The following is a 24,497-nucleotide window of genomic DNA, read 5'->3' as shown; positions in this document are numbered from 1 at the left end:
TATGGAAAACATACAAAAAGTTTATCTTGCCACCAATACACTATTCTCTATCAGCCAGCTTTTTTCTCAAAGAGATACAATGTTACTCTGAAACCCAAATTAACTAAATCAGCCTTTATTTATTAAAAATTTGTGCAAGTTTGTTATTTTTATGTGATACATGGAACTGTGTAGTTATGATGAGAATAAGGAGAATCCTTTGGTCATCTCAGTTTATCCCATCAGGAGGTCCATCTTTATTTTGTTAGTGTTCGTCTGTGGATCTTGATCTATTGCTTGATCCTTGGCAATGTGATCTTCACTCCAGAAAATAGTAGTAAAGTTATTAATGGCACTTGCTTTTTGAGTGCCTTTTATGTGATCATGTGTTTCAAATCATTTTACATGGATTATGTGATTTAATCCTCTCATGATAACCCTGTGAGGTGGGTATTATTATTATTAGCCCTGCTTTACAGATGAGGAGAACAGTAATTTATTTACTGTCAACATTGCTAGTAAGTGATAGAGACAAGATTCGAACCCTGGCAGAATGGCACTAAGGCCACAGTTCTTAATCATGATGCTACTCTTGAGTCATGTACTTGAACTGACTACTTTTACATCCTGGAAATTTACTGCATGTGTTGTGGTCCTTGTGGTTCAGTTACTGGCAGTTCATTCCCATAGTAAGTGATAGAAATATCCTGATTGCTATCAGTATTCTCTGTGCCTTGATTCAATTTTTGTTTTACTTTAAGTAACTGTTTTATTCTGCACCAGTGAAGCTGGTGGTCTCTTTCTAGAAGTGGAAGCGCTTATGTAAATAACGATGTTTTCTAAATAAGTATATAGCTGGTTATCCGCTGGTTTTATTTTGCTGGGATTCAGACTGATACCCAAGGAGATCAGAAAACCTACTTTGGTTTCTTAAATAGTAAGGTAAATGACAGCTGAAATCAAATCAGGAAATGGAAGTCAAAGGAAGAGAAGTAAACACAAATCAGGAAATGGAAGTCAAAGGAAGAGAAGTAAACAGAAAAAACTGCCTTTTGATTGTCTTAAACAGATATTTAACCTAAATCCGGCATACTCATTTTTTTCTGTATCTCTCACATTTATATTGCAAAAAGTTTTACTGTAATTTTAATAGAAATGTATAAAATTATTACACATAAAATTTCTTCTGGAGTATTAATCACTATACCGACTCATTGACCATTTATTCCGCTCAGATGACACATTACAACTGTAATAACTCCTAGAGATGTGAAGAGGAGAAGTTATATCCCAGTGGGTGATTAAATAGGTCAGATAAAACTTGGGGTCCCATAGAACTCTCTGCCTAATGTTCATTACATTTGTTAGATCTCTCTCTTTCAAAATTCAAACTGTATCTTATTTTTTTCTCTTTTCTCTAAGCATGATTATTTACTGAAAGACGTAAGTTGCCCTTTACTACCATTTTCCAGAAGTCCTAACATTTTGGTCACTACTTGTACTGTTCTGTCACTTAGAGGTCAGGGTAAGCATGTCATACTTTCTGCACCACCGGTAACTACCCTGCTTCCTGATTTAGAAATACCACAATGACCAACTTATCTCTTTGTTCACAAAGGTTATAAATGTCACTCCCAGGCGTGAGGCCTGACAGGTAATACTTTGAAAATGCACAAAACTCACATTAACATCACAGGATTGTTATTAGAGTCCTGGATTTCCTGTGTGGCAGTGCAGTTTGGATCATGATCAGAGAACCAAACCCAAACCCAATCAGTAGTTCTCTACATTTTGCAGTCAACTAGAGTATTAATGCAGCAAACTGTTGATGCTTTAAAATGTTGATTTTGTCTTCATCCAGTGTTTTTGGAAAATACAAAAATAAGGATTTATTGCCAGACTCACCACTGTTTTCTCAGCCTCTTCCTTCCCAGTGTCCTTGTCTTTTTGTTATACTCACACTGAATGCCATGATCAATGCAACTTTGTCTTCTTCTTTGAACCTGCACAAGCGCTGCTGACTTGGGTTGAAGAAAACCACAATGGTTGTAAGGATTGGGGTCTCTGTGTTTAGAAGTTTATCATTGGTACTTGGCAATCATTCTGTATGTCCCTGGTTAGTAGAATTTCCCATTTCCCAGATCAACATATGATATGAAAATTATGATCTCATTTTCTTCTCCTGTCATGTGGAAATATTCCAGATTGCTTGCTATGAATGCACTGATGAGGCTTGAGATTTTTGTATCATTGTTCGAGAATAATGCCCAGTCCTACTGAAGCAAAATCAGCTGAGAAACCTGAGCTGTGGACCTTAGATAAATGTTTGTAACTAAGTTCTTATTTTCAGAGTGTAATTAATGACACCCAGTTATAATTTGGTCATAAGTTTAAGGCATTCCCATGAAAAGGCATCCCCCACCTCGTGCCACAGAAATAAGATTTCAATTTTTGAAATACAGGCTAAATAATAATTATACCAAACACTTTAGTTCAGAAATATGATTTTTTTTCACATCCAAAATGAGTAGAAAGAAATTGGTTTTAAGGCTCAAATAACAACTTTAGTTGTATGAGATAATAGGGAACACTGTGTTGAAACTTAAACAGGCATGAGCCTATCTTTACTATAAATCTGTCTTGATCTCTGTGGGATTCCTGTCTTTCTTGATGGACAGTGAACTCCCCCCCACCCCCATCCCTGCCCTGAATGTGTCTCTCTTCCAAACCATGAAAAGAACAGGAAGCATTGACTATAAAATCAGAAATACAAAGAGCTAAAGGCTTATAGGTTTTGAATTTCTGGTAGCTATTCTTAATTATTCTCATATGTTTTCAACCCTAGTTTTTTAATTATGAATTTTATTTACATTGCTCATTTCTCTTTTAGCAAGAACAATTTTAACAATAAATTAAGGGTTTCAATAAACTATGGATATGAAAATAAAACTACGATTTCATAATAAGCTTTAATGAAAATTTTTATTAAACACTTATTTTTGTATACACATTGGGTTAAAACAAGTAGAAGGTATAGCTTATCCAAGTTACCTAATATTGTTAATATTTAAACAGCTCTGTATACCTCAGGGAGATTTTCTAAACCTTATCTTACTTGGTTCTCTTTCTTGGTCTTCTTATCAACCTGGTTCGCTAGATGTGATTTTTTTATCCCTGTTTTACAGACAGGAAAACTGAACTGCGCATCTGCCCCCATTGGAACAATCACCACTTTTTATCTGTTCTATATATTGGGCTTACATGAAAAATTTTGTTTGAACGGAAAGAGCATGGCAGAAAAGGTTTGAAAACCTCTCACCTACACCATGCTATATATAAGTACATAGCTAGATTCTCTTGAGTTTTACCATTTCTGTTTTTAGTAGGAAGTAATTTAAATTCATTGAAGACACAAAGTTTCTAAAATGCAGTTAGTTTCTAAAATATTCTTTAGGGCTTCACCATTTTTGAAATACGTTTTCATCGCACACATTTAAATGGTTTTGATTCAACTAAAATTTAAAATGTATTTGTCTTGGCTTTAAAACTTCTAAAATAAATCTTAGGGACATATAAAGTTATCCTTGTGTTCAAATGGTGCATAATGAATATTATATTGCAAAAAAATTATGTATGTAGAATGGCAAGAGGGACTTGTCATGGTTTTACAGTTCAAATTATAGGAACTAATTGCTTGAGGACAATACAATAACATTAAGAATTGGTAATATTTTACAAATTGAGACTTATTGATTGTAAACTAAAAAATGAATTCATAAATGATGTACACATTTGGTTATATTTAGGCATATATGCTTTGTATTAAATTATGTGTAGTAAGACACATCATTACATTTATCCAGTAATAGCTATTAAATGACTATGTTCTCTTTTTTTAATACTTAAAAAAATTGGGGGTATATGTTATTATTCACTCATTCATTCATTTATTTAAGTAATCTCCACATTCAATGTGGGGCTTGAACTCACAACCTCAAGATCAAGAGTTGCATGCTCTACCAACTGAGCCAGCCAGGTGACCCACCTACGTTCTATTTTTAATTGATGCTAGAGCTTTCTGTATAAATTAGTATAGTAATAGCAGAATATGTTGGGGGTGGGGGATTAGCTGAGAGTCAGCTAACATGGGAGAACACTAACCCACAATATAATTACTTATGTTTCATTAGGGAAGAATGATTAGGTTTCTCTTTTTTGAATAAGATATCCTTTCTGTGAGCAATGAGACATCTAATCTTGATTGCTTAATATGATTTGAGAACTTTGTTTTCGTGTGCTATCTTGTGTTGACATTTTCAACTTCTCCAATAAAATGTGGGTAAACATGGGAGAAGGGAGGGTCAAAAGTTTACAAAATCTAGTTTGTAAATGTTTATCTCAAAATTAAGTTGATTTACATCTCAAATACTGTCTTGAACTTTCTAGTAAAAATGAGCAATAGATACAGAATTGTTATTTTAAAGATTCACTAGTATTTACCTAGTTTGGTGTTAATATAGCATATAAATTAATCACCATATTACTACCTCTATATTTGCTATTTAAAAAAGGGAAGATAAAATTATAAGAATGTAATGTGTATTTCTAATTTTTTAGTGTGGTAGCAAAATTGCCCTTTTCCCCCCAAAGTTTTCTAGGGTACCTGATTTCCTTCTTCAAATAGTTGCAGTAACCGTATATTCCTATAAATCAGCCTTATACATTTCAACCAAAAAGATGAAGGAAAGAAAAGAAGTGTCCATAAAGTAATCAAGCCATAGCTTTATCTTTAGGAATGTATGTTTACTATTTAAAGTAATGGGTCAGGGGCACCTGGGTGGCTCAGATGGTTAGCGTCTGCCTTCAGCTCAGGTCATGGTCTCCGGGTCCTGGGAGCCACGTTGGGCTCCTGGCTCAGCGAGGAGTCTGCTTCCCCCCTCCGTCTCCCCCTGCTCATGCTTTCTCTCTTTCTGTATCTCTCTGTCTCAAATGAATAAATAAAATCCTTAAAAAAAAAAAAAGTAATAGGTCAGTTGGCAAGTCCATGTGATTTGGAGATTTGAATATAATCAGGTCTGGGAAGAGGATGAAATGGAAATACAGAAGAAAGCATTGAAATGTTGCTCATTTGTTAACCAAGATAAAAAAAAAAAAAGTAGGAGGTCAGGGTGAAATTGGTAAAAATTATTTGAAACAAAATCGGGGTGGCACATGAATACTTAAGATTGGGGACAAAGTGTGATAGAGATATGTAAGAATATTCTATTTTTTCTTCAGTCTTAGACATTTTTCCTATATTAAAATCTTAAAAATTTATCCATCCAATCTAGTGGAGTGTGAGATATTTTATTTCATTTTAATTTCCATTGTTTAAAGCAACAACTTGGTACTGTAAAAGATAGTTTCTATTGTTTTAAAACATTCCCTGGAATCTGTTTGTGAATATACACGTACATATGTACATACATACATATATATTTGGATGATCACAAATAAGTATAATTGATTGCCAAAGTTCAAATGAAAAAATAAAATCAGTTATTACTTGTATACACTGAATAAGCTTTATCCTATTATTCCTTTGGGATTGATGGATTTTATTCACAAAAAATGTATGGTTATTTGACGAGAGTAGTATTAAAAATAAAATACCTTCTGTGTCCCTGTTTACTTCCTCAGTGAAGGTTGTTGGGTAGCTGGTACATGAATAAATTCTTAGGGCCCTTTATGATTTCCATGGTTTATCTTCTCCGTGGATTCTTTTTGTATACAGGTCCGCTATACACCAATATAGTGTTTGTCGCTGTGGTAAAGGTACAATAAATGATTGCTCTTATTATTTCAGACCATATCATGCTCCCAGAAATTGAACAAAAGAAACAACCAATGTCCCTGGGGAAAATTGAGGTTGAGACATACATGCACATAGATAAACACAAAAAAATAGAATATTAAAAATAGGTTAAACACTTAAGAAAAGAATAAGCAGAAATTGAACAGTCTGCTCTAAGTATAGCTGTCTATATATAGCAGTGTGTATATAGCTTGAGTCTGGGTGAAGGGCTTTCTGCAATTAATTTCCTCTCGTAGGTAGTTTTTCCTGATGTTTCTGAAATGTAATCAAACTGCCCTTTTAAGGTGGACAAAGGGATGTATCAGTTGATTTTTTCCTAAAATTCTCTTTGGGAAACATCAACCAGAAATGTTTGTGATCGGTCATGCTTCTGTCCACAAAGCCACCGTATGGGCCCATTCTGAACATGAAGGATGGACCATAAAGGACCATACTTCCCACTGGTTAAGCACTAGACTAAGTCCTCGGAAATGAGTGAGCGTAGGAGCAGTGGCACTAACAAAATGCCTTTTGTCTGCTAGGCAGCGGCACCGTGGGTTGTATCGTGTCAGGCTTCATCAGCTACCTAATGCAACGTAACTCGGGAGATAAGATAAATCAGACAGATGACACTGTATTAGATGTGAAAGATGAGAAGTCTCCCAGAGCAATTGCAGAGTGTATATTTCAGCGCTGTTGACTTCAGGAGGTTATTGAAGTCAAAAGTCTTTGCAACAAAACCAATCTTTCAAGAGCTGGGTAGCAAGTAAGCAGAATCATGCTATTCCTTCCAAAGAAAATTACCTAGGAAAAAGTGGAATTCTTCTTGATATATTTGTTTTACACAGCTGTTGGGTTTAACCTCATTTTTTAGTATATCACCAGCTTAGGTGTCTGCTTTTTTTTTAATACATCTCAGCTACAAATGTGTATTAAGTAGGAGAGATGGATTTTCCATCTATTGCTAAAAATTCTAAGTGCAAGCACCTACAACTATTTGAAATGAATTTCTTGTATTTGTGACTCCGTATCACTAGATGATTATTTTCCTGAATTGTTACCCAAATTTAGAAATTTAACTTTTGTTAAATAGGGTCCTATGATTCCTTTCTTTTTAACATTCTGAAACTTCACATTTTTTTTTTTTTAGATATTTAATGGAATGTCATAAAATTAATTTAGGAATTGGGAAATGGAAAAAACTGTTGTAACTGATTGCCCTTTCTTTTGTAGCCCACTGTGTGTGAGCGAGAGCTGTGTGTGTTTGCTTTTCAAACCCTGGGAGTAATGAACGAAGCTGCTGATGAGATAGCAACCGGAGCTCAGGTAGGAGCACACAGTGCTAATTAGTCCTGATTTTGATTTGAAAAATTTATTCTGATCCACTAGTTACCATCAGTCTACTCTTCTTTTGGACACATTTTTGATAGTTTGACATTAGATTAAAAAGCAAGCTGGCATTTGATTCTTTTTTTTTAGCTGGAAACTGAATTTTGCTATCTGTATCTAGTGAGTGTTTTGTCATTTGGCAGTTGGGCGAGGGAAGAAATTAAGCCAACTTTCTTGTGTTTGAAAAATAACTGTGATTCTGTCATGGTGAAGTTGAAATATTGAAACCCTTGCACATGCATTATGTAAAATTTATTTGTAAAGTTATAATGCCATAAAATGGAAGTCAATTTATTTTTCAAACTTAGGTGAAAAGATAAAGGGCCGAACATATAAGGAAAAGCATCCAATTTTGCAAGAGCAGTGTTTATGACATAGGAAGAAAAATATAAAAACGAATGAAACAACTTGGAAGTAGAGAAGCATTCCATGTTTCTGGAAGGAAAAAATAAATTCTAAAGATGCCAGAATTTACTTCATGAATTCCATCAAAATTTCAATTGCTTTTTTAAAATTTATTTATGGAACCTAACTTCCTAATAAATTTATAAGAAAAAAAATCAGAGAAAACATAAAAAAAAAGAAAAGAATGCTAATTAAGGGAGGCTAGACCGACCATATACAAAAACATATTATGCAATCCTATATTTTTAAAAAAATGCAGTCCTGGCAAAGAATAGAATGGCAGATAATCCCCCAAAGAGATCTAATTATAAATATATTTAATAGACTTCAAAGGAAGTATCATGTCACATTGTAAAATTAAAATGATTTAGTAAGTGAGGTGGGAAGAAATGACCTGCAACATGGGGGAGAAAATCAGCTTAGCCCTTTACACTGTGTGTAAAACAAATTCCTAATGGCTTAATGAAGAGTTTTGAAATACATACTTCATGTTTTTTACTTGAAAAAATAGTGAATGTTAAGAGCTAAGTATGAGAAAATTTGTTTTGCCTCAAACATAATTGTATAAAAGCACATAAAACTTGAAAAGAAAAACAAGAGGACTATAACATTAATAGAGGAAATGAACACACGATTCACAAATATAGTTAGTAAAGAAACATAAGAAAATATTCAGCTTTACTAAAATCAACAGGAAGCTAATTGTGAAGAGAATTACCAGTCTGTTACTTAGGAAATTTGCAAAGATGGGTGGGGGAAAATGACTATAAAACAGACATTCGTTCGGGCGCCTGGGTGGCTCAGTTGGTTAAGCGACTGCCTTCGGCTCAGGTCATGGTCCTGGAGTCCTGGGATCGAGTCCCACATTGGGCTCCCGGCTCAGCGGGGAGCCTGCTTCTCCCTCTGACCCTCTCCCCTCTCATGCTGTTTCTCTCTCTCTCTCTCTCTCTCTCTCAAATAAATTAAAAAAAAAAAAATCTAAAAAAAAAACCCAAAAAAACCAGACATTCGTTCAATAAGTATCGAATGTCTAGAATTAACAGGCATTACTCCAGATGAAAGTACAGCAGTTAATATAGACTAGCACAGACCTCGTGGATGTACATACATCCTGTTAACCTAATCATTTCACTGATTACCTAAATGGAGGTACATCCACTTGAAGAAATATTAAGGAAAACAGTTATGATATGATGAATTATAAATGAACAATAATACAAACAGTATAGCATTGATCATATGTAATGTGGAAAAAAGATTCCATGATTAAATTTCAGAAATATGGCTTAATATCGCCCCTACAGCTAACATGCACATATTTGCATATTAAAGGCTCTCAGAATCCCTGAAACTAAGAAAATAAGTAGCCAGTACTTGGAGGGTTTCTCAAATGTATCTGACCATGGTGGATCTTTTTCCTTTCCTTCCTTTTTTTTTGAAATGTGGAAGTTTTTCTCATCAATTGGAACTAATACTGCTCAAAAAAAAAAAAGATACTTAAATATATGCTGTTTATAGCTATTTGAAGTGCTCGATTCAGCAGCACATACACTGAAACATAGCTATGTAAAAATGATTAAGCTTTACACAGCTGTGTGTATGTTTGTGAATATACATACATGAATAGGTATGTGGGTATATATGTATTATATATGTATATATTATATACATTATATATATTTATATATTATATAATATATATCTTATATATATATATAATATATATATATATATATATAAAATTCTTCAAGTGGTAAAGTTAACATCTGTGCATTTTAGTGGATGTAAATTGTCCCTCAGACGATGTGAAAAGGGAAGGAGTTAGAGCCTGGAACTAAGAAATAATTAGAAGGAAAATGAACATCATGCTAACAGTAGGCTAGATTGACAGAATATTAGGTGCTTTTTCCCCCCCCGCTTATTATAGATACCTCTCAAAAAATAATGGTTGTTAAAGAGAAGTTAATTTTGGATTTTATAATGATAGTTACAAAACACAATTACTCGATCATATCAATTTAGTGATTCTCTCTGAAGCAGAATATTCTTTTCACTACTTTAAAGCAAGTACACAATATTCTGGTTATAATTCTAAAGATTACATGGGAAACTGATTCTCTTTCTAGACAGAAAGAAACTGTATCTCAGTAATCCTGGTGCATCTGTTGACTCCTGCATTTTAAGTGGTTCTCTGAGGTTGCAAGAACCGTCCTTAAATGGACACTGCAGGAGGCTGGACTGGGATGAGAGTGTCTCAGCAGCTAGAATTCCAAGCCCCCATATACTGTTTCAACCAAAACAGCTCCGTTTTATTTATTTGTGTTGAGCTTTCATATAAGATTTTATTTATTTATTTATTATTTTTATTTTATTTTTTTATTATTATGTTATGTTAATCACCATACATTACATCATTAGTTTTTGATGTAGTGTTCCATGATTCATTGTTTGCGTATAACACCCAGTGCTCCATGCAGTACGTGCCCTCTTTAATACTCATCACCAGGCTAACCCGTCCCCCCACCCCCCTCCCCTCTGGAACCCTCAGTTTGTTTGTCTCAGAGTCCATAGTCTCTCATGGTTCGTCTCCACCTCCGATGATTTCCCCCCCTTCGTTCTTCCCTTCCTGCTATCATCTTCTTCTTTTTTTTTTTTTCTTTTAACATATAATGTATTATTTGTTTCAGAGGTACAGGTCTGTGATTCAATAGTCTTACACAATTCACAGCGCTCATATAAGATTTTATTTAGAAAAAAAAGGGATCAATATTGAAATGTTTGAAAGCCATTGATCTTCAATTTTAAATTCACCTGTTTTCCAGAATACATTATATATCTGTAGGCCACTCCTGCACTTGCCTTTCTTACTCACCTGGACCTGAATTTTCTCATTTGCAAGTGCTCCAGGGTCTTCCTTACCTGCAGGGGACGGTTGAGAGTCTTGCTCTACCAGATGGATTGTATATAATGGCCTTTGGAAGCATGTGATTCTATAAACCCACTGACCTTTTCTCACTCATCAAATGGCCTAATTCCCATTGTTTGAATTCTGTATTTCTCTATCCTAAGTATCTTAGCCTCCAGATTGCTTCTTCAATTATATTATTCAGTGTAAGAAGAAAGATGTCTGGAAGTTGCTGACTATAGCACTCACCATTATGTGCTAAGATTCCATTAAGAATCTTTCATTTTGGGGCACCTGGGTGACTCAGTTAAGCATCAGACTCTTGATCTCAGCTTAGGTCTTGATCTCAGGGTCGTGAGTTCAAGCCCCTTGTTGGGCTCCGTTCTGGGCGTGGAGCCTACTTTAAAAAAGTGGGGGAGGGCACCGGGGTGGCTCAGTCGTTAAGCATCTATCTGCCTTTGGCTCAGGTCATGATCCCAGGGTTCTGGGATCGAGCCCCACATTGGTCCCACTGCTCAGAGGGAAGCCTGCTTCTCCCTTTCCCACTCCTTCCCCCTGCTTGTGTTCCCGCTCTCACTGTCTCTCTCTCAGTCAAATAAATAAATAAAATCTTTAAAAAAAAAAAAGAATCATTTAAAATGCTGGGAGTGGGGAAATACATGATTTGGGGTAAAAAAAAAAGCATAGTCGTTCGTTATGTTTTATTTTTTTTAAGTAGACATTTTACTCCATGGAAGAATTAACGTGCAAATGAATACAAATCCAAACAGTGTTATACAGACCTTTTCTTGTTCAGAAATTCTGCCTGCTAACTTCTGTAACAGATAAATCATAAAATTACAGTGGCTTAAGATGATACACATTTTAACTTCTTGCTCCCACAACCGTCCAGTTAGAATGTTTGTTGGGCAGCTTTCTGTGTGATGATTGAGTTAACTGGACCCATTCCATTGTGTGGCTCTGCTATCTTAGGTACATGGCATACAGCAGAGGCAGAGATAAAAGCGAAGAAGGTGCACCTGTTTATTCATCAACTCCACCCTTTTCCACTGCCGATCCAATTCCATTGGTTAAAACTAATCACGCAGCCTTACGTAGACAAAAGGGGTGGAAATGTCGCACGCAGAGCAGCTGCCTCCCGTCAATAGCTCTCTACCTGGGAAGCAAGAAGTAGGAGGCTTTGGTGGACAGCATGAGATTTTGCTGTGGTAGTTAACGCTATTTCTTTTAAGTTGGCTTAGAACATCTATTTAGCAGAAATATTCTAATTGAATTCTCTACCCCCTATGTCTGTTATTTCATTATAGTTTACTTGACTCCAATGATGAAATTATTGGCAGAAGAACGCATATAATTTTTGGTAGTTTTGATTGTTTTGATGCTTCTGGCACAAGGTGTTTAATAAATATTTGATTGAAAGGGATACATTGTTCAGGTTATTACTATTGTATCTATTTGTATCTTTATTCTTGTGATAAAAAACGTAACATAAAATTTACTATATCTTAACCCTTTTTTAAGCATACAGTTCAGTAGTGTTTACAATATTCAACTTGTCATGAAACAGATTTCCATAACTTTTTCATCTTGCAGAACTGAAACTCTATACCCATTAAACAACTCCCCTTATGTAGCCCCCTTCCTCCAGCCCTGGTAATCACCATTCTACTTTCTGTTTCTATGAATTTGACTACTTTAAATACCTCTTGGGGGACTCTTACAGTATTTGTCTTTTTGTGGTTTATTTTATACCGGTTTATTTCACTTAGCATAATGTCCTCAAGGTTTATCGATGCGATGTTGTAGCATGTGATGGAATTTTCCTTTTTTAGGCTGAATAATTTTTCAAAATTTTCAAAATGTAAAAATACCACATCTTCTTTATCCATTCAACTGTCAATGGACATTTTGGTTGCCTCCATCTCTTGGCTCTTGTGAATAATGCTGCTGTAAACATGGGTATGCAAATAGGTCTTTAAGACCCTTCTTTGAATTATTGTGGATATATATCCAGAAGTGGGATTGTCACTTCCAGCAGGATCATATGGAAGTTCTATTATTAACTTCTTGAGGGGCTTCCATAGTGTTTTCTGTAGCAGATGCACAAATTTATAATTCCATCAGCAGTGCACAGAGGCTCCAGTTTCTTCATGTGCTCAACACTTGTTATTTTCTGGTTTTGGTTTTTGTTTTTTGATAGTAGCAATCCTAATGGTTGTGAGGTGATATCTCATTATGGTTTTGATTTGCATTTCTCTGATGACTAATAATGTTGAGCATCTTTTCATGTGCTGTTGGCCATCTGTATGTCTTCTTTAATGAATTGCTTATCTGGGTTTTTTGCCCATTTTTAAATCAAATTATTTGATTTCTTCTTGTTGAGTTGTAGGAATTCTTTATATATTCTGGATATTAACCCGCTTTCAGATATCTGATTTGCAAATATTTTCTCCCATCCCATACCATTTCACTCTGTTGATTGTGTCCTTTGATGCACCAAAGTTTTTAAGTTTGATGTAGTCCCATTTGTCTATTTTTGCTTTTATTGTTTGTGCTTTGGTGTCAAGCCAAGAAATCATTGCCAAGTCCAATGTCATGAAGTTTTTCCCTCATGTTTTCTTGTGGGAATTTTATAGTTTAAGGTCTTATGTTTAGGTCTTTATTCCATTTTGAGTTAATTTTTGTGTATGGCGTAAGATAAAAGTCCAGCTTCATTTTTTTTTTTCATATGGATATCCAGTTTTCCCACCGTCATTCATAGAAAAAGCTATTCTTTTCCACTGAGTGGTTTTAGTACCCTTATCAAAGATCATTTGACCCTTTATTAAAGCAAAGGGCATGAACTTTTCTAACACTTCATTTGCATACTGTGACTTTTAATTCTTAAAAATTTTTATAAGATAGTACCAATTCCCTCCCCACCGCCAGAGTTCCAGAAAAGGCTGTTTTATTTTACTGATTATTCTTTTTCAGGAGTTTTTATTTGGATTTTTCTTTTATTGAGAGACCAGAAAATGCCAAAAACAATTTGTGTCTAGGTTAAAGTGCATCTGTCTGGGGTAGAAGGAGTGTAAGTGAGGGTGCAGAAGACAAAAAGGATTTTATTATGTCTTTATTATATATATTGCTTGGAAACCACACACACACACACACACACACACACACATAAATGGTGTAGTGTGTTGGAAACATAGTAGCTCTTTCAGTTCTACTGTTTTCTGAGTGAGTCTTGTGGGGTGTATGTCTGTGTACTTCAGGAAGGGTTTCTTATAGATCATATGCCCAATGGCTTGAGTGTTGCTGATTATTTTAGGTCACTGGAAGTTCTGGATGCTGTGATTGGGTGGATGTGTTTTGTGAGTATACACACAACATAGTGAGCGCATGGTCATTAGGTCACAGTGCCCCTCCCATGAACCACAAGAATCAAAAATTGTTTTACTCTTACTCTACATTTTTTAAATGCCTGTCTAAAAGCTTCCTAGAAATATTTTTCTCTATAAAGATTAAGTCCACTGCTTTCCTTATGATGTCCCCTATCTTCACATGTCAATGTGTCCGTTCGGGCGCGCTCCCTCCATTTAGACAGTGTCCGTTTTCTCGATTGACTTGCCAGAAGCGTATTGTTTTGGGAACTGGAGAAGGGGGGCTTTGCTCCTAACCGTTAAATGACACTGCCTCTTAGTAAATTGTTAAGAGGTCACAGAAGAACATAGGAATAAAGCCATCATATTTAGCATACCAAAGGTCATGAATGGCCTGAGGCAGAGAGTAGGAAGAAGTAAGATGGTGTCAGGAGCTTTACTGTTCTTGGAACACGTCAGACTCATCTCCTGAATTTGCAGTTCCATCACCTGGAATAGTTTCTCCCAGAGCTCTATCTCGCTCTCTGTCTTCACTCTGGTCTCTGTTGAAGTATCACCACCTTCCTAGCCACTCTGAAACAGCACTCCCTATTGCCTTAGTCTCTAACACCTGCTTAAACTTTACAGCATTCAACACTACCAGAAATGTATCTGAGCATATATTTAACTGATTATTTGGTTATGCATCTTCTCCATTAGAATGTAAATTCCATGAAAGAGAGGACCTCTTTTTCTTGTGCATGTCTGCCATAGAACCTAGAGCAATGTGAGAGCATAGTAGAGAGTTCATGACAAATAGATACTAGGACGTTATGGGAAGCACACATGTCAGTCATTTGAAGTTAATGGTCAGGTTTGGTCAACTGTGGTCTGAAGCCGCAAAGTTGGTAGCGGTTTTGAGATTTTCCTACTTAACTTCCGCAACCACGAGCGCGAGGAGCAGTGGCAAAGCACGCGCTGAATCGCGAAGGATGCTAACTCTCTTATGTATGTGTTTCAAGGTGGTAGATCTACTAGTATCCATGTGTAGGTCTGCACTGGAATCTCCTAGAAAAGTTGTCATTTTCGAGCCATATCCTTCTGTGGTGGATCCTAACGATCCTCAGATGCTGGCCTTCAACCCCAGGGTGAGTACTTCTCCTCATACGCCCCTCCCGCCCCCTGTAACAGCAGCTGAGATTTTAGAGCTGCCAGCTTCCCTCTTTCCGTCTCACTCACTCCCTCATCAGGCCCATCTCTGACCCGTGGTGGACTCTATCCATTTAATAAATACCGTTCTTTTCCCACAAACTCTATTTACTGCCTCCTTCAGTCTTTCCCATATCCTATTATTTCCCCTGTCCTTTCATCTTTTAAAATCACTTTCAGGACTTCATCTTTATGAAACTAGACCCATTTCATCCTCTCAAATTGCAATCTTCACACATCCCATCTGCATGAAAGGCAGGTAAATAGCAGTAATAAACTAGGTAGTAATGATTGATATGATTAATTTCATTATATAGTTTTGAGAGTCTAGCTTAATGTAACCTCGTGGTAATTTTAAGGGTTGTGGGTAAAAGGACTGATTTTTGCTTTCTTTTTCATTTTTACTTAATCATCCCTTGCCTTTTCCCTAGTTACCTGAAGATTAGTGAAAGTTCAGTCCATATTGTCGATCAAGTGGCATTCCTTGAGAAAACAGTTTTATAAATATTTGTGGAGATGAGGCAGAATCCTTCTGAAATAGCAGAATTTTCAAATTGCATGAGAGCTAAAATTGCCTTAGTTTCTCTTACTATCCATCTTGAAATCATTTTGTAGACACAATGGCTATATAAAATGTCCTTGGAAAACCTTTCCTTCCTTCATAAGTGGCAAGAGTACACATAGTTAGAGTATACTTAAAGGTGAATTTCAGGGGCGCCTGGGTGGCTCAGTCATTAAGCGTCTGCCCTTGGCTCAGGTGATGGTCCCAGGGTCCTGGGATTGAGCCCCGCATCGGGCTCCCTGCTCCACGGGAAGCCTGCTTCTCCCTCTCCCACTCCGCCTGCTTGTGTTCCCTCTCTCGCTGTGTCTCTCTGTCAAATAAATAAAATCTTAAAAAAAAAAAAAAAGATGAATTATCAGTTAAGTGTGTGGTGTCATTGATACACTCACTAGTCATACTCTTTTGGTAACAATCTTTCAATCAAAAGAAAATAAAAGCAAAATGATATTATAAGACTTAAAGTGGATTTTTGTATTTTAGAAGGATTCTGTTCTTACTTTATTCATCATGGCTTAATCTTTTTGGTGACACAAAGAATCAAGAGCACAATATCTTTTTTATATTTATAGTTCTCCCCCTATAGACTAAACATGATTTTATGTACTTATATTAGGATTGGCATTGTTTTCTTTTTACTTCCCTCTAACTCAGTTATATATCCTACATCCTAGAATCATCTTATTAAAGCCTTCCCTTTTATGGACACAACCCAGTCACTGCTTTCAAATCGACTCTGATGGGAAATCCATGTACAGGGAAAATATGTTTCTCCAGTAACACGTAGGCTTGCAAAGGCTTATAGTGAATACTGTTTTTTTTTTTTCCATTCAAACAGAAGAAGAACTATGATCGAGTAATGAAAGCACTGGATAGCATAACTTCTATTAGAGAAATGACACAAGTAAGTGTATCATCTTGTGGTCTTGTACAGTTCAGTTTTGCTTGAGTAAAATCATATTTTAAAAATGTCTGAGAGTACTGGCTATGTAGTGAAATGTAGATTTTTCTATTAGATGGGAGTATAATTAAAATATGTCAAAAATTAAAATTGTGTTGTACTAGGATGTTTTGATTAAATTACATCAGTGTACTGGTGGACTACCACTTTGACTTTTGGAGGGTAATTGAATGATTATAATCCTAATGATTTCTCCAACAATTGGAGTGTGTGGTGGTGTGTCAGAATATCTTAAAGCAAAGGTTAAATCTGGTACCATCTTTCTAGACTGTCCATTTTAATTAATGGTAGTAATTTTAACACACTATTTTAATGTCAAAATAAAAACAAATATTCTATCAAATAGAATCTCAAAACAACTTTGGAGGACACTAGCCTCCCCGAGAGTATGAGTTTATATTTTTAGCCCTTTAGGGAGGCTTGGTGAGGTGTTTGATGAGCAAGGATTGCGGTTTATTATGAAAGTCTAACATATCACTGGGCTGTAGTCCAGCTCTTCTCAAAGCACATGCTATTGGATTTTTGAGGCCTTTCCACTGCCAAAGATTTGGAGAGAGGCTTAAAACTCATCATGATAAGTAGAAATTAATAATCCATAATTGACAACAACACACATTATGGGTTTGGTTTACATATGTATGGCGGTTTCAAGGCTTGCACTGCCCTAGACACCCAGGAGGCTTATCCTGGGTATTACCCTGGGTCCTTTCTGTCTTTGGGGAGAGAGTATTGGATTCCTTCAGTCTTGAGGCCCGCAAAGCTTCTCTGTCACTCCTCCCTTCACCCCTGCCATCACCCCTAGTGTATTTGAAAATGTGCTCCCAGAGTACCTTTTTACATTCCCAAATTTGAGTTTTGAGTCTTTTGATAGTTATTTATTCCATGTAGTCAAATATTCATCCACTTGTTCAACAAATAATGTGTGTCAGACAATTTAAACGAAGAGATCCTTAATTCACAAGTTATATCATTTGCTTAAAAACCATCATCCTTGCTCGTTGTTTTTCCATGCCCATACTCTTCTCTATTACCTGAATTCCTCTTCAAACAAATATTATTATTTGTATAAGGAAAAGAAAACAATGAAATACATTTCCACTTAGGGGGAAAAACGAACCTATTCCAATGGCTTACACAAAGTTAAGTAAATATTTTTAGTCACCAAAGACTTTGGTGATAATAGGGTATTTATCATACTATATACCCTAGACCCAGATCATTCTCGGATAAAAATAGCTACAAAATTCTGACTCTGGATCAGCCCTCTGCCAAAATTTTCTTCCGTTATTCTGGGTCATGTGTAAGCTATTTTAATAGAAGGCAGTGGAGACGATTGAGTGTCAGTCAGCCTAGGAAGTCAGAGGCGTGTGTTGTATAATTTGCTCATCAATGATGTGGCCTGTGACCTTGGGCAAGTTGCTTAATTGCTTGACACTTAGCTTCTTCACTGTCAAGATGGTAAATAGTAACACTGCACCCCCTTCCAGTCTGCACTCCACAGGGATGCTGCCAGGTTTTATTGCATCAAATCCTTTACACCTCTCCAAATAAATATAACATTATACTGTCCTATTTTCTAGAAGGTACTACCCTATAGATAGACGCAAGTTATCACAGACAGATTGCCTTTTGTTCTATGAAAAGGTTAATTGTCTGGATAAATTCCATTAAATACTTTGAAAAGAAGGGCTCTTCTTATGCAAGTTTTGTCCAGTTTTCTCTGCACCTAAGTCAGTACCTTCAGATATGAGCCTGAGTAGTAGCTCTTACAAGTTTTGCTTTAATGTTTGTTAAAAGTTAAAAAGAGTCCTCATCAAAAAGAGACAGCACCTGACACTTGTTAAAGGTGGCGAGAGAGATTTAATTCGAGGACTGCAGCGGGGGAGAGGGACTTGCAGTGTGAGTGAGGTCACCTCCAAGGAAGACAGAAGTGACTGAGTTTTTTAAAGGGAGAGCAGAGAGGGAACAAAAGGGGGCTAGGGAGAAGTGGAAATAGGGGGCTGTGGGGAAGCAGGAAATTACAGCAGGGGGATGAGTAGAGAATTACTGGAAGGCTAGCAGTGTGGGTGGGTACAAGGTAGGTACCTTTTGTGGTTGGGCAGCATCATGTTTTCTTGAGCAGAGACTCAGCCGGGGGCCTGGGATCACCTTTAGACATGGCCTAGTGTGTGGGAGGCAGGCTAAAACTTGATGAAGCCTCTGGAGCAAAATGTTTGGGCAAGCCCATTGGGCCACATGGAAGTTCAGAGTTCGCAGCACCTTGTAGGGGGGCGGGGGGGGGGGGGACAATGAGGGTAATTGTTGCTGCGACCATGTCACGGCCACAGAGCTTCGGGTTTAACTAGATTAGACATACCTGTTCAACCTGATTTTCCTTTTGCATAAGGGAAAAAGGAATTTTTAAGAAAAATCAAGAAGTATAATGACTTTTTTTTTTCAGGCACCATATCTGGAAATCAAGAAGCAGATGGATAAACAAGACCCCCTTGCTCATCCCCTACTGCAATGGTATAAAATTTTAGTTTTCCTCTTAATGAAAACAGCATCATTTTCTACTGCCTGCTTTAAGGGGGGGAAAAAGGGCCTATTTTACAAGACCTGCAGTGCTACAGTTCCGCAAGCCTATGAGGCCCGGTGATTTTACAGAGTCCTTAATGACTCTCATTTTAATTAAAACTTGTGTATCACAAGGGGAAGAAAATGCTGTCCTATGCACTACACAGATAGATGATGTATTTGACAGCAGTTTGTCTATAGTTTAAAAAAAAAATGTGATTAGCTGAATTATATGGTGAAGCCGTTTGTGTTCATTTAATTTTCTAGTTAACTGAGGACTCAGTGACAAAACTCAGTTGCAAATGTTTATTGAAAATCTTTCTAAAATGTCATAGTGTATGGTTCACTTCCTTAACAAGAACAGTATAAATTTGATGAACTCTTTGTTTGACGGCTGCAGATGATGCTCTGTTCAGAGTGAGCCTGGTGAGGGGTATAGCTTGAGTCCGGCATAGATCCTAGGAAGGCTGACTGAGAATAGAAGAGCAGGTTGAGGACCCCGTTCCTACCACACCTGCTTCAAAGCCTTTGCCCTCTGGTTTCTAACTTGCAAAATGAAAACAATAGTATCCCTACCCCCCATACCTCTAAGGGTTTTATGCACATGTCTCTTTGAAATCACTGAAAACTTAAAAGACTATGGAATTCACCAAGATTATAAATGCAGTAATACAAATGTAAAGGTGATAAGAGATTGGTCTGAATGAGATTTAATCTAGCTACAACCAGGAAGTTTTTAAAAAATTATGGAAAGATGGGCAAAGGAGAAAGAATGATTCTGGTTACCTAACTCTCACTTAGGATTTTACAATAAACATTCACTCTAATAAAACTTTAAAAATTAGATTTGGAAGGCTTCCTTCTTTGTATCTGTAATGCTCTATTATTAAAATTCTGTTTGAGTAGAATAACACAAGGTTTTCATTGTAATTTTTTACATTCTCACATGAAATCATATTCACAATGAAGGTAAAAATCTCAAATATCTAGTCTCTTCCCCCCCGCCCCACCCCACCCCCAGTAGTCAACCTGATTGTTAACTTTTAATTATTTGTGATCATTTCCTTCAGTTTGTTAGTCACTCTTCTTTCAAGGAGAAGAAAATTTCCCAAAATGTTTTTTTAGAGTTTTCCCTAGTTATTATTTTCTGTTCTGAAAAACATAAAAATAATTAGTTCTTTCAGATACCTGAATGTAATTTTTTTCAACCTCAGTGTCTAAATATGGTGAATAACAGTTTGTGTATATACCACTGTATATATATCAGCACAAACGTCCTCAAATATTTTAAGAAAGAAAAAGATCTTCACAGAAACTCATTCTTAATTAGACAGTGTAGGGAAGAACCAGGGAAGCAGATGTATGGATCAGCTTTGCATCTAGGGGATCATCTTTTGAAAGTATGCTTAGAAATGTTCATTTTGCCGGTATCTGAGGTTGTAATTATTAAAAATCATTATCTCTCAGGTTTTAAGGAACTACTTCGTTCTCAGATTAAAATATTATCCTTTTCTTTCCATAAGCTCTTTAAATTATTTCAGGAACCAAAGCAAAGTGATGTAATTAAGTAAAATGCTTACTCAATTTAGTTAATGTCACAGCAAACGTAAGTTCGGATCACTTACCAACTAAGGGAAAAAAAAAAAACGTAAAATATATTTGGCATATATTTGTGACTGATGGACTATTTTGATTAATTTCAGGGTTATTTCAAGTAATAGGTCACATATTGTGAAACTGCCAGTTAACAGGGTAAGTTGTTTTTTCACATATACATACAGAAATGGGAAGCGTCCTGACTGGTTGGGAGAAGTGACCCCTGTGATTTTTAGGCATCTTCTCCACGAAATTGAAGTAATCTCAGGTTAGGCCTAACTCTTCAGTTTGAAATTACCGTATGTACACCAACTCCGAGTTTTCCCAAGAAAGCAAATTCAAATTCAGGCTGCTGCCCTGACCTTTTAAGTAAGTAGAAGGGTCAGTATGAAGTCATTTAGTTATTCCACAAGTGATAGCAAGAATCTGGATATTGACCAGAAGAAGGTAATGTGCTTTTTTAGCATTGTCAGTTTCTTGTCGGCACAGCCCCACTTTCCCAAAGTGGAGAAGATACTGCCTTCTCGGCTTAATACGCTTACAGAATAAAGGAAGAAGCTGATGGACTCTGATTTCAGTTCTGATCGAAAACAAAGAAGCAGTATCCGAACTCTCAGCTCTCCTGTCTGTGAATCTCTAAACTGCGAGATTTCCTTTATTTTGTACTCCTATATAAGTATATTCCTAAGTGAAAGGGCAGCAATTAGAAAATTTTGTCAAGCAACTAATTCAAAAGATTGTTTTAATTTCTTTCCATGAACAAAGGGGGGGAACTGTATTTGAATGTAGGCAATTTACAGTTTTATAAATGTATGCAAATAAAGCGTGATGATGATAATTTTTGCAATTTTAAAATCTTGAACTAACTTTTCTTTTCTCCTTAGCCAACTCAGATATTTCCCCAGTTGAATAACGAGTGTATACTTAGGGAATTCAATAATAAAAGCCTTAAAAAGAAACATAATTAAGAAGGCAGATCTGCTTGGACGTGATTACAGAATGTATTCCAAAGCTAAATATAAATGACTTTGGATTGTCTGTCTCCTATTCCTTTTCCATTAGCCTAAAAAATTACCCATCATATCAGCAACTCCATATGATTTATCATTTATGCAGGTTTTTTTGTTTTTTTTTAAATGAATGGTCCTGTTAATGTAAGTTAGTATGGCTTGAATCTCGATTAATTTTTTTTTTTTTTTAAAGATTTTATTTATTTATTTGAGAGAGAGAATGAGAGAGAGAGCACATGAGAGGGGGGAGGGTCAGAGGGAGAAGCAGACCCCCCGCTGAGCAAGGAGCCCGATATGGGACTCGATCCCGGGACTCCAAGATCATGACCTGAGCCGAAGGCAGTCGCTCAACCAACTGAGCCACCCAGGCACCCTCGATTAATTCTTAAACGAGTAAAATTTGAAATTGTCATCAGTCTGATTATATGTTAATTTTGACATGTTTTCATTTGTCATTATTTTAAATGGCAGCAACTGAAGTTTATGCACACTCCACATCAATTCCTTCTTCTCAGCAGTCCACCAGCCAAAGAATCTAATTTTAGAGCTGCTAAAAAACTCTTTGGAAGCACCTTTGCATTTCAGTGAGTATGGCTTCCTGTTGATGGGGGTATGTCTTCCCCTCGATCTTCCAGAAGTGTGTGGGGAGGAAAACATTCTTTTAATAGTTGGCTATTAGTCCTGAACAGTCCACTGCCTGATACTTGATTTGGAAATTCAAGACTTTCAGAGGGTACATGACTGATTATACTGTGGCCACTTTAGAATCTAGATTATTAATGTTTGGTTTTGCTTTGTCCTTCCCCTCCTCTGTGCTTTAGTGGCTCACACATTGAAAACTGGCACTCTATCCTGAGGAATGGTCTGGTTGTTGCTTCTAATACTAGACTGCAGGTAAGTTTTCTGAATGCTTTAACAAGACCATATATTCTTTAGTGTTAGAGTTCAGTAAGCAATCCTGGTGCTTTTTTATTACGTGAAAAAGGGGAAGCAAGTGGGCTTTAAAAATTACATAGAATTTCTAAAAGGCGTAAGTAATGTTCATAAAATAACTGAAGCAGAATTGACCAGTACACCATATAGGGATGAAAAGAAAAAGAAACTGAATTCCCTATGAGAAAACAGTAAAATCACTTTGAACTTCAGTAGAAGAAAATTATCATGCAGAAAGTAAAACCGTACAAGCATTCTGTCTGATAATTCAACACAGATTTCTTGAGCACTGCCCCAGTGTGGATACTTTAGGATAAGGAAAGGTAAGGCCAAGAATCAGCAAGAGGGAGATTGGACACCAAAGAGCCATCTGCTGCCTGTTTCACGGTCTCCGTGGCAGCGCTGGGAGTTAGCGGGGTATCATGGATATAGGGCTCATCTTTATTTATGCCCGTTGCCTCCAACACCCCACTTCACTCTCATTCAGCTAATTTTCATCTGACGATGGAAAGAGGTCAGAAAATGAGATGCTCAATCCTGTCGCGTGTGCTGGATCTCACACTCCCGATGACAGTTGAGTTGATACAGTTAAATGTAAATGTCCATAAACACACACTTACTGAATTAGTATTCAGTTCATACTAAATAAGGTACAGGGGCCCTAGAACATGGAAATAATGAGAGAGAATTTTAATTGTTCTGAGTAGTTTCTTAGACCAGTTGAAGAGTTTCTGCTAATGAAACTGTTAACCTAAAAGGAGATAGGAATGGGATGACAGTGTTGCATAATGAAAATCTAAATAGGCTACTTTGTTAATATACTAGCATGTGCGTCCTCATCAAAACTCTGTCGTGTATAATTCAGCCTGTTCGGTTTTCAATATTTTGGAGTCATTAACATAAAAACCTATTATAGTACGTGATAATAAGTGACTGTCTTTTTCATAGGTCGGGTGGAAAACCTTTATCAGGGATTTTTTCTCTGGCTATCACTTTTCACGTATCAACTCACTGAATGTTGAAGACAAGGATGATAATACTACTATTTTCACATTAGACTTTAGGAAAGAGCCTTACCGTTTTCTAAGAGTTAATCCTCCCAACATGAGACTGATTCCTTTCTTTTGTAAAATATTAACCTTTGAAACCATTGACTGTCTACTTTCTCTCCCACCTGTTCCCCTTTTAGCTCCACGGTGCAATGTATGGGAGTGGAATCTATCTTAGTCCAATGTCAAGCATATCTTTTGGTTACTCAGGTAAGCTTGTGTTTCATTTCTAACCTCAAGTGTGTGAGGTTTTGATTTTTTTATTGTATATCAGGTGACTGAAGCTTATTTGATATATTTGCATTTAATTCATTTGATTCATGTCAGAAGCGAAAACAAAGCTCACATGTCAAGATGAATTTATAATACTTACCCTAGTATATAAAGTGGAATATGTGGTTTTTTTCAATTTCAAAATTAATTTCCATTTTGTTCAGTAGTTTCTACATTTATCCCCTCCACAAGTAACTATTGAGAATGTAGTATTTGCAAAGCATTCTGTAGAACACTGATTATTCATCTGTAGTAATTCACTATCCTGGGATGTAACTCTGTATCATGCCAACTTCTTTCTTTGGATTATTATATATCGTATAAAGACATTTTGAACAGTATGGAGAATTTAGGATTAGAAAAACACCCTCAAAATCAACCTACTTATTGACATCTTGTTTGGTGAAATTGTATGAAAAAATTATTTTGGAAAAAATTGAAAGCCTGTGCTGGAGAGGAGCCTGGTAAATTCAAAATATGGAAAGAAAGATCATGA

General features: G+C 36.3%; 1 protein-coding gene across 2 annotated transcripts in view; it reads left to right on the top strand.

The window, feature by feature from the left end:
* The window catches only part of PARP8 (poly(ADP-ribose) polymerase family member 8), a 171,364-nt gene that overhangs the window by 130,827 nt on the left and 16,040 nt on the right, over positions 1 to 24,497 (top strand). Inside the window, exons 15-22 of one of the 2 annotated variants that reach the window (XM_044916919.1) lie at positions 7,046 to 7,138; positions 14,878 to 15,003; positions 16,462 to 16,527; positions 19,025 to 19,092; positions 20,844 to 20,892; positions 22,218 to 22,330; positions 22,568 to 22,640; positions 23,869 to 23,938. In XM_044916919.1, the coding sequence (XP_044772854.1) occupies positions 7,046 to 7,138; positions 14,878 to 15,003; positions 16,462 to 16,527; positions 19,025 to 19,092; positions 20,844 to 20,892; positions 22,218 to 22,330; positions 22,568 to 22,640; positions 23,869 to 23,938 (658 nt within the window). The remainder of the gene's footprint in view (positions 1 to 7,045; positions 7,139 to 14,877; positions 15,004 to 16,461; positions 16,528 to 19,024; positions 19,093 to 20,843; positions 20,893 to 22,217; positions 22,331 to 22,567; positions 22,641 to 23,868; positions 23,939 to 24,497) is intronic. The other variant, XM_044916920.1, reaches the window with a different exon arrangement.

The sequence above is a fragment of the Neomonachus schauinslandi genome, chromosome 7 (assembly GCF_002201575.2).
Source record: "Neomonachus schauinslandi chromosome 7, ASM220157v2, whole genome shotgun sequence".
NCBI lineage: Eukaryota > Metazoa > Chordata > Mammalia > Carnivora > Phocidae > Neomonachus > Neomonachus schauinslandi.
Note: the sequence above shows the minus strand (reverse complement) of the source record. Positions and strands in the feature narration are given on the sequence as shown.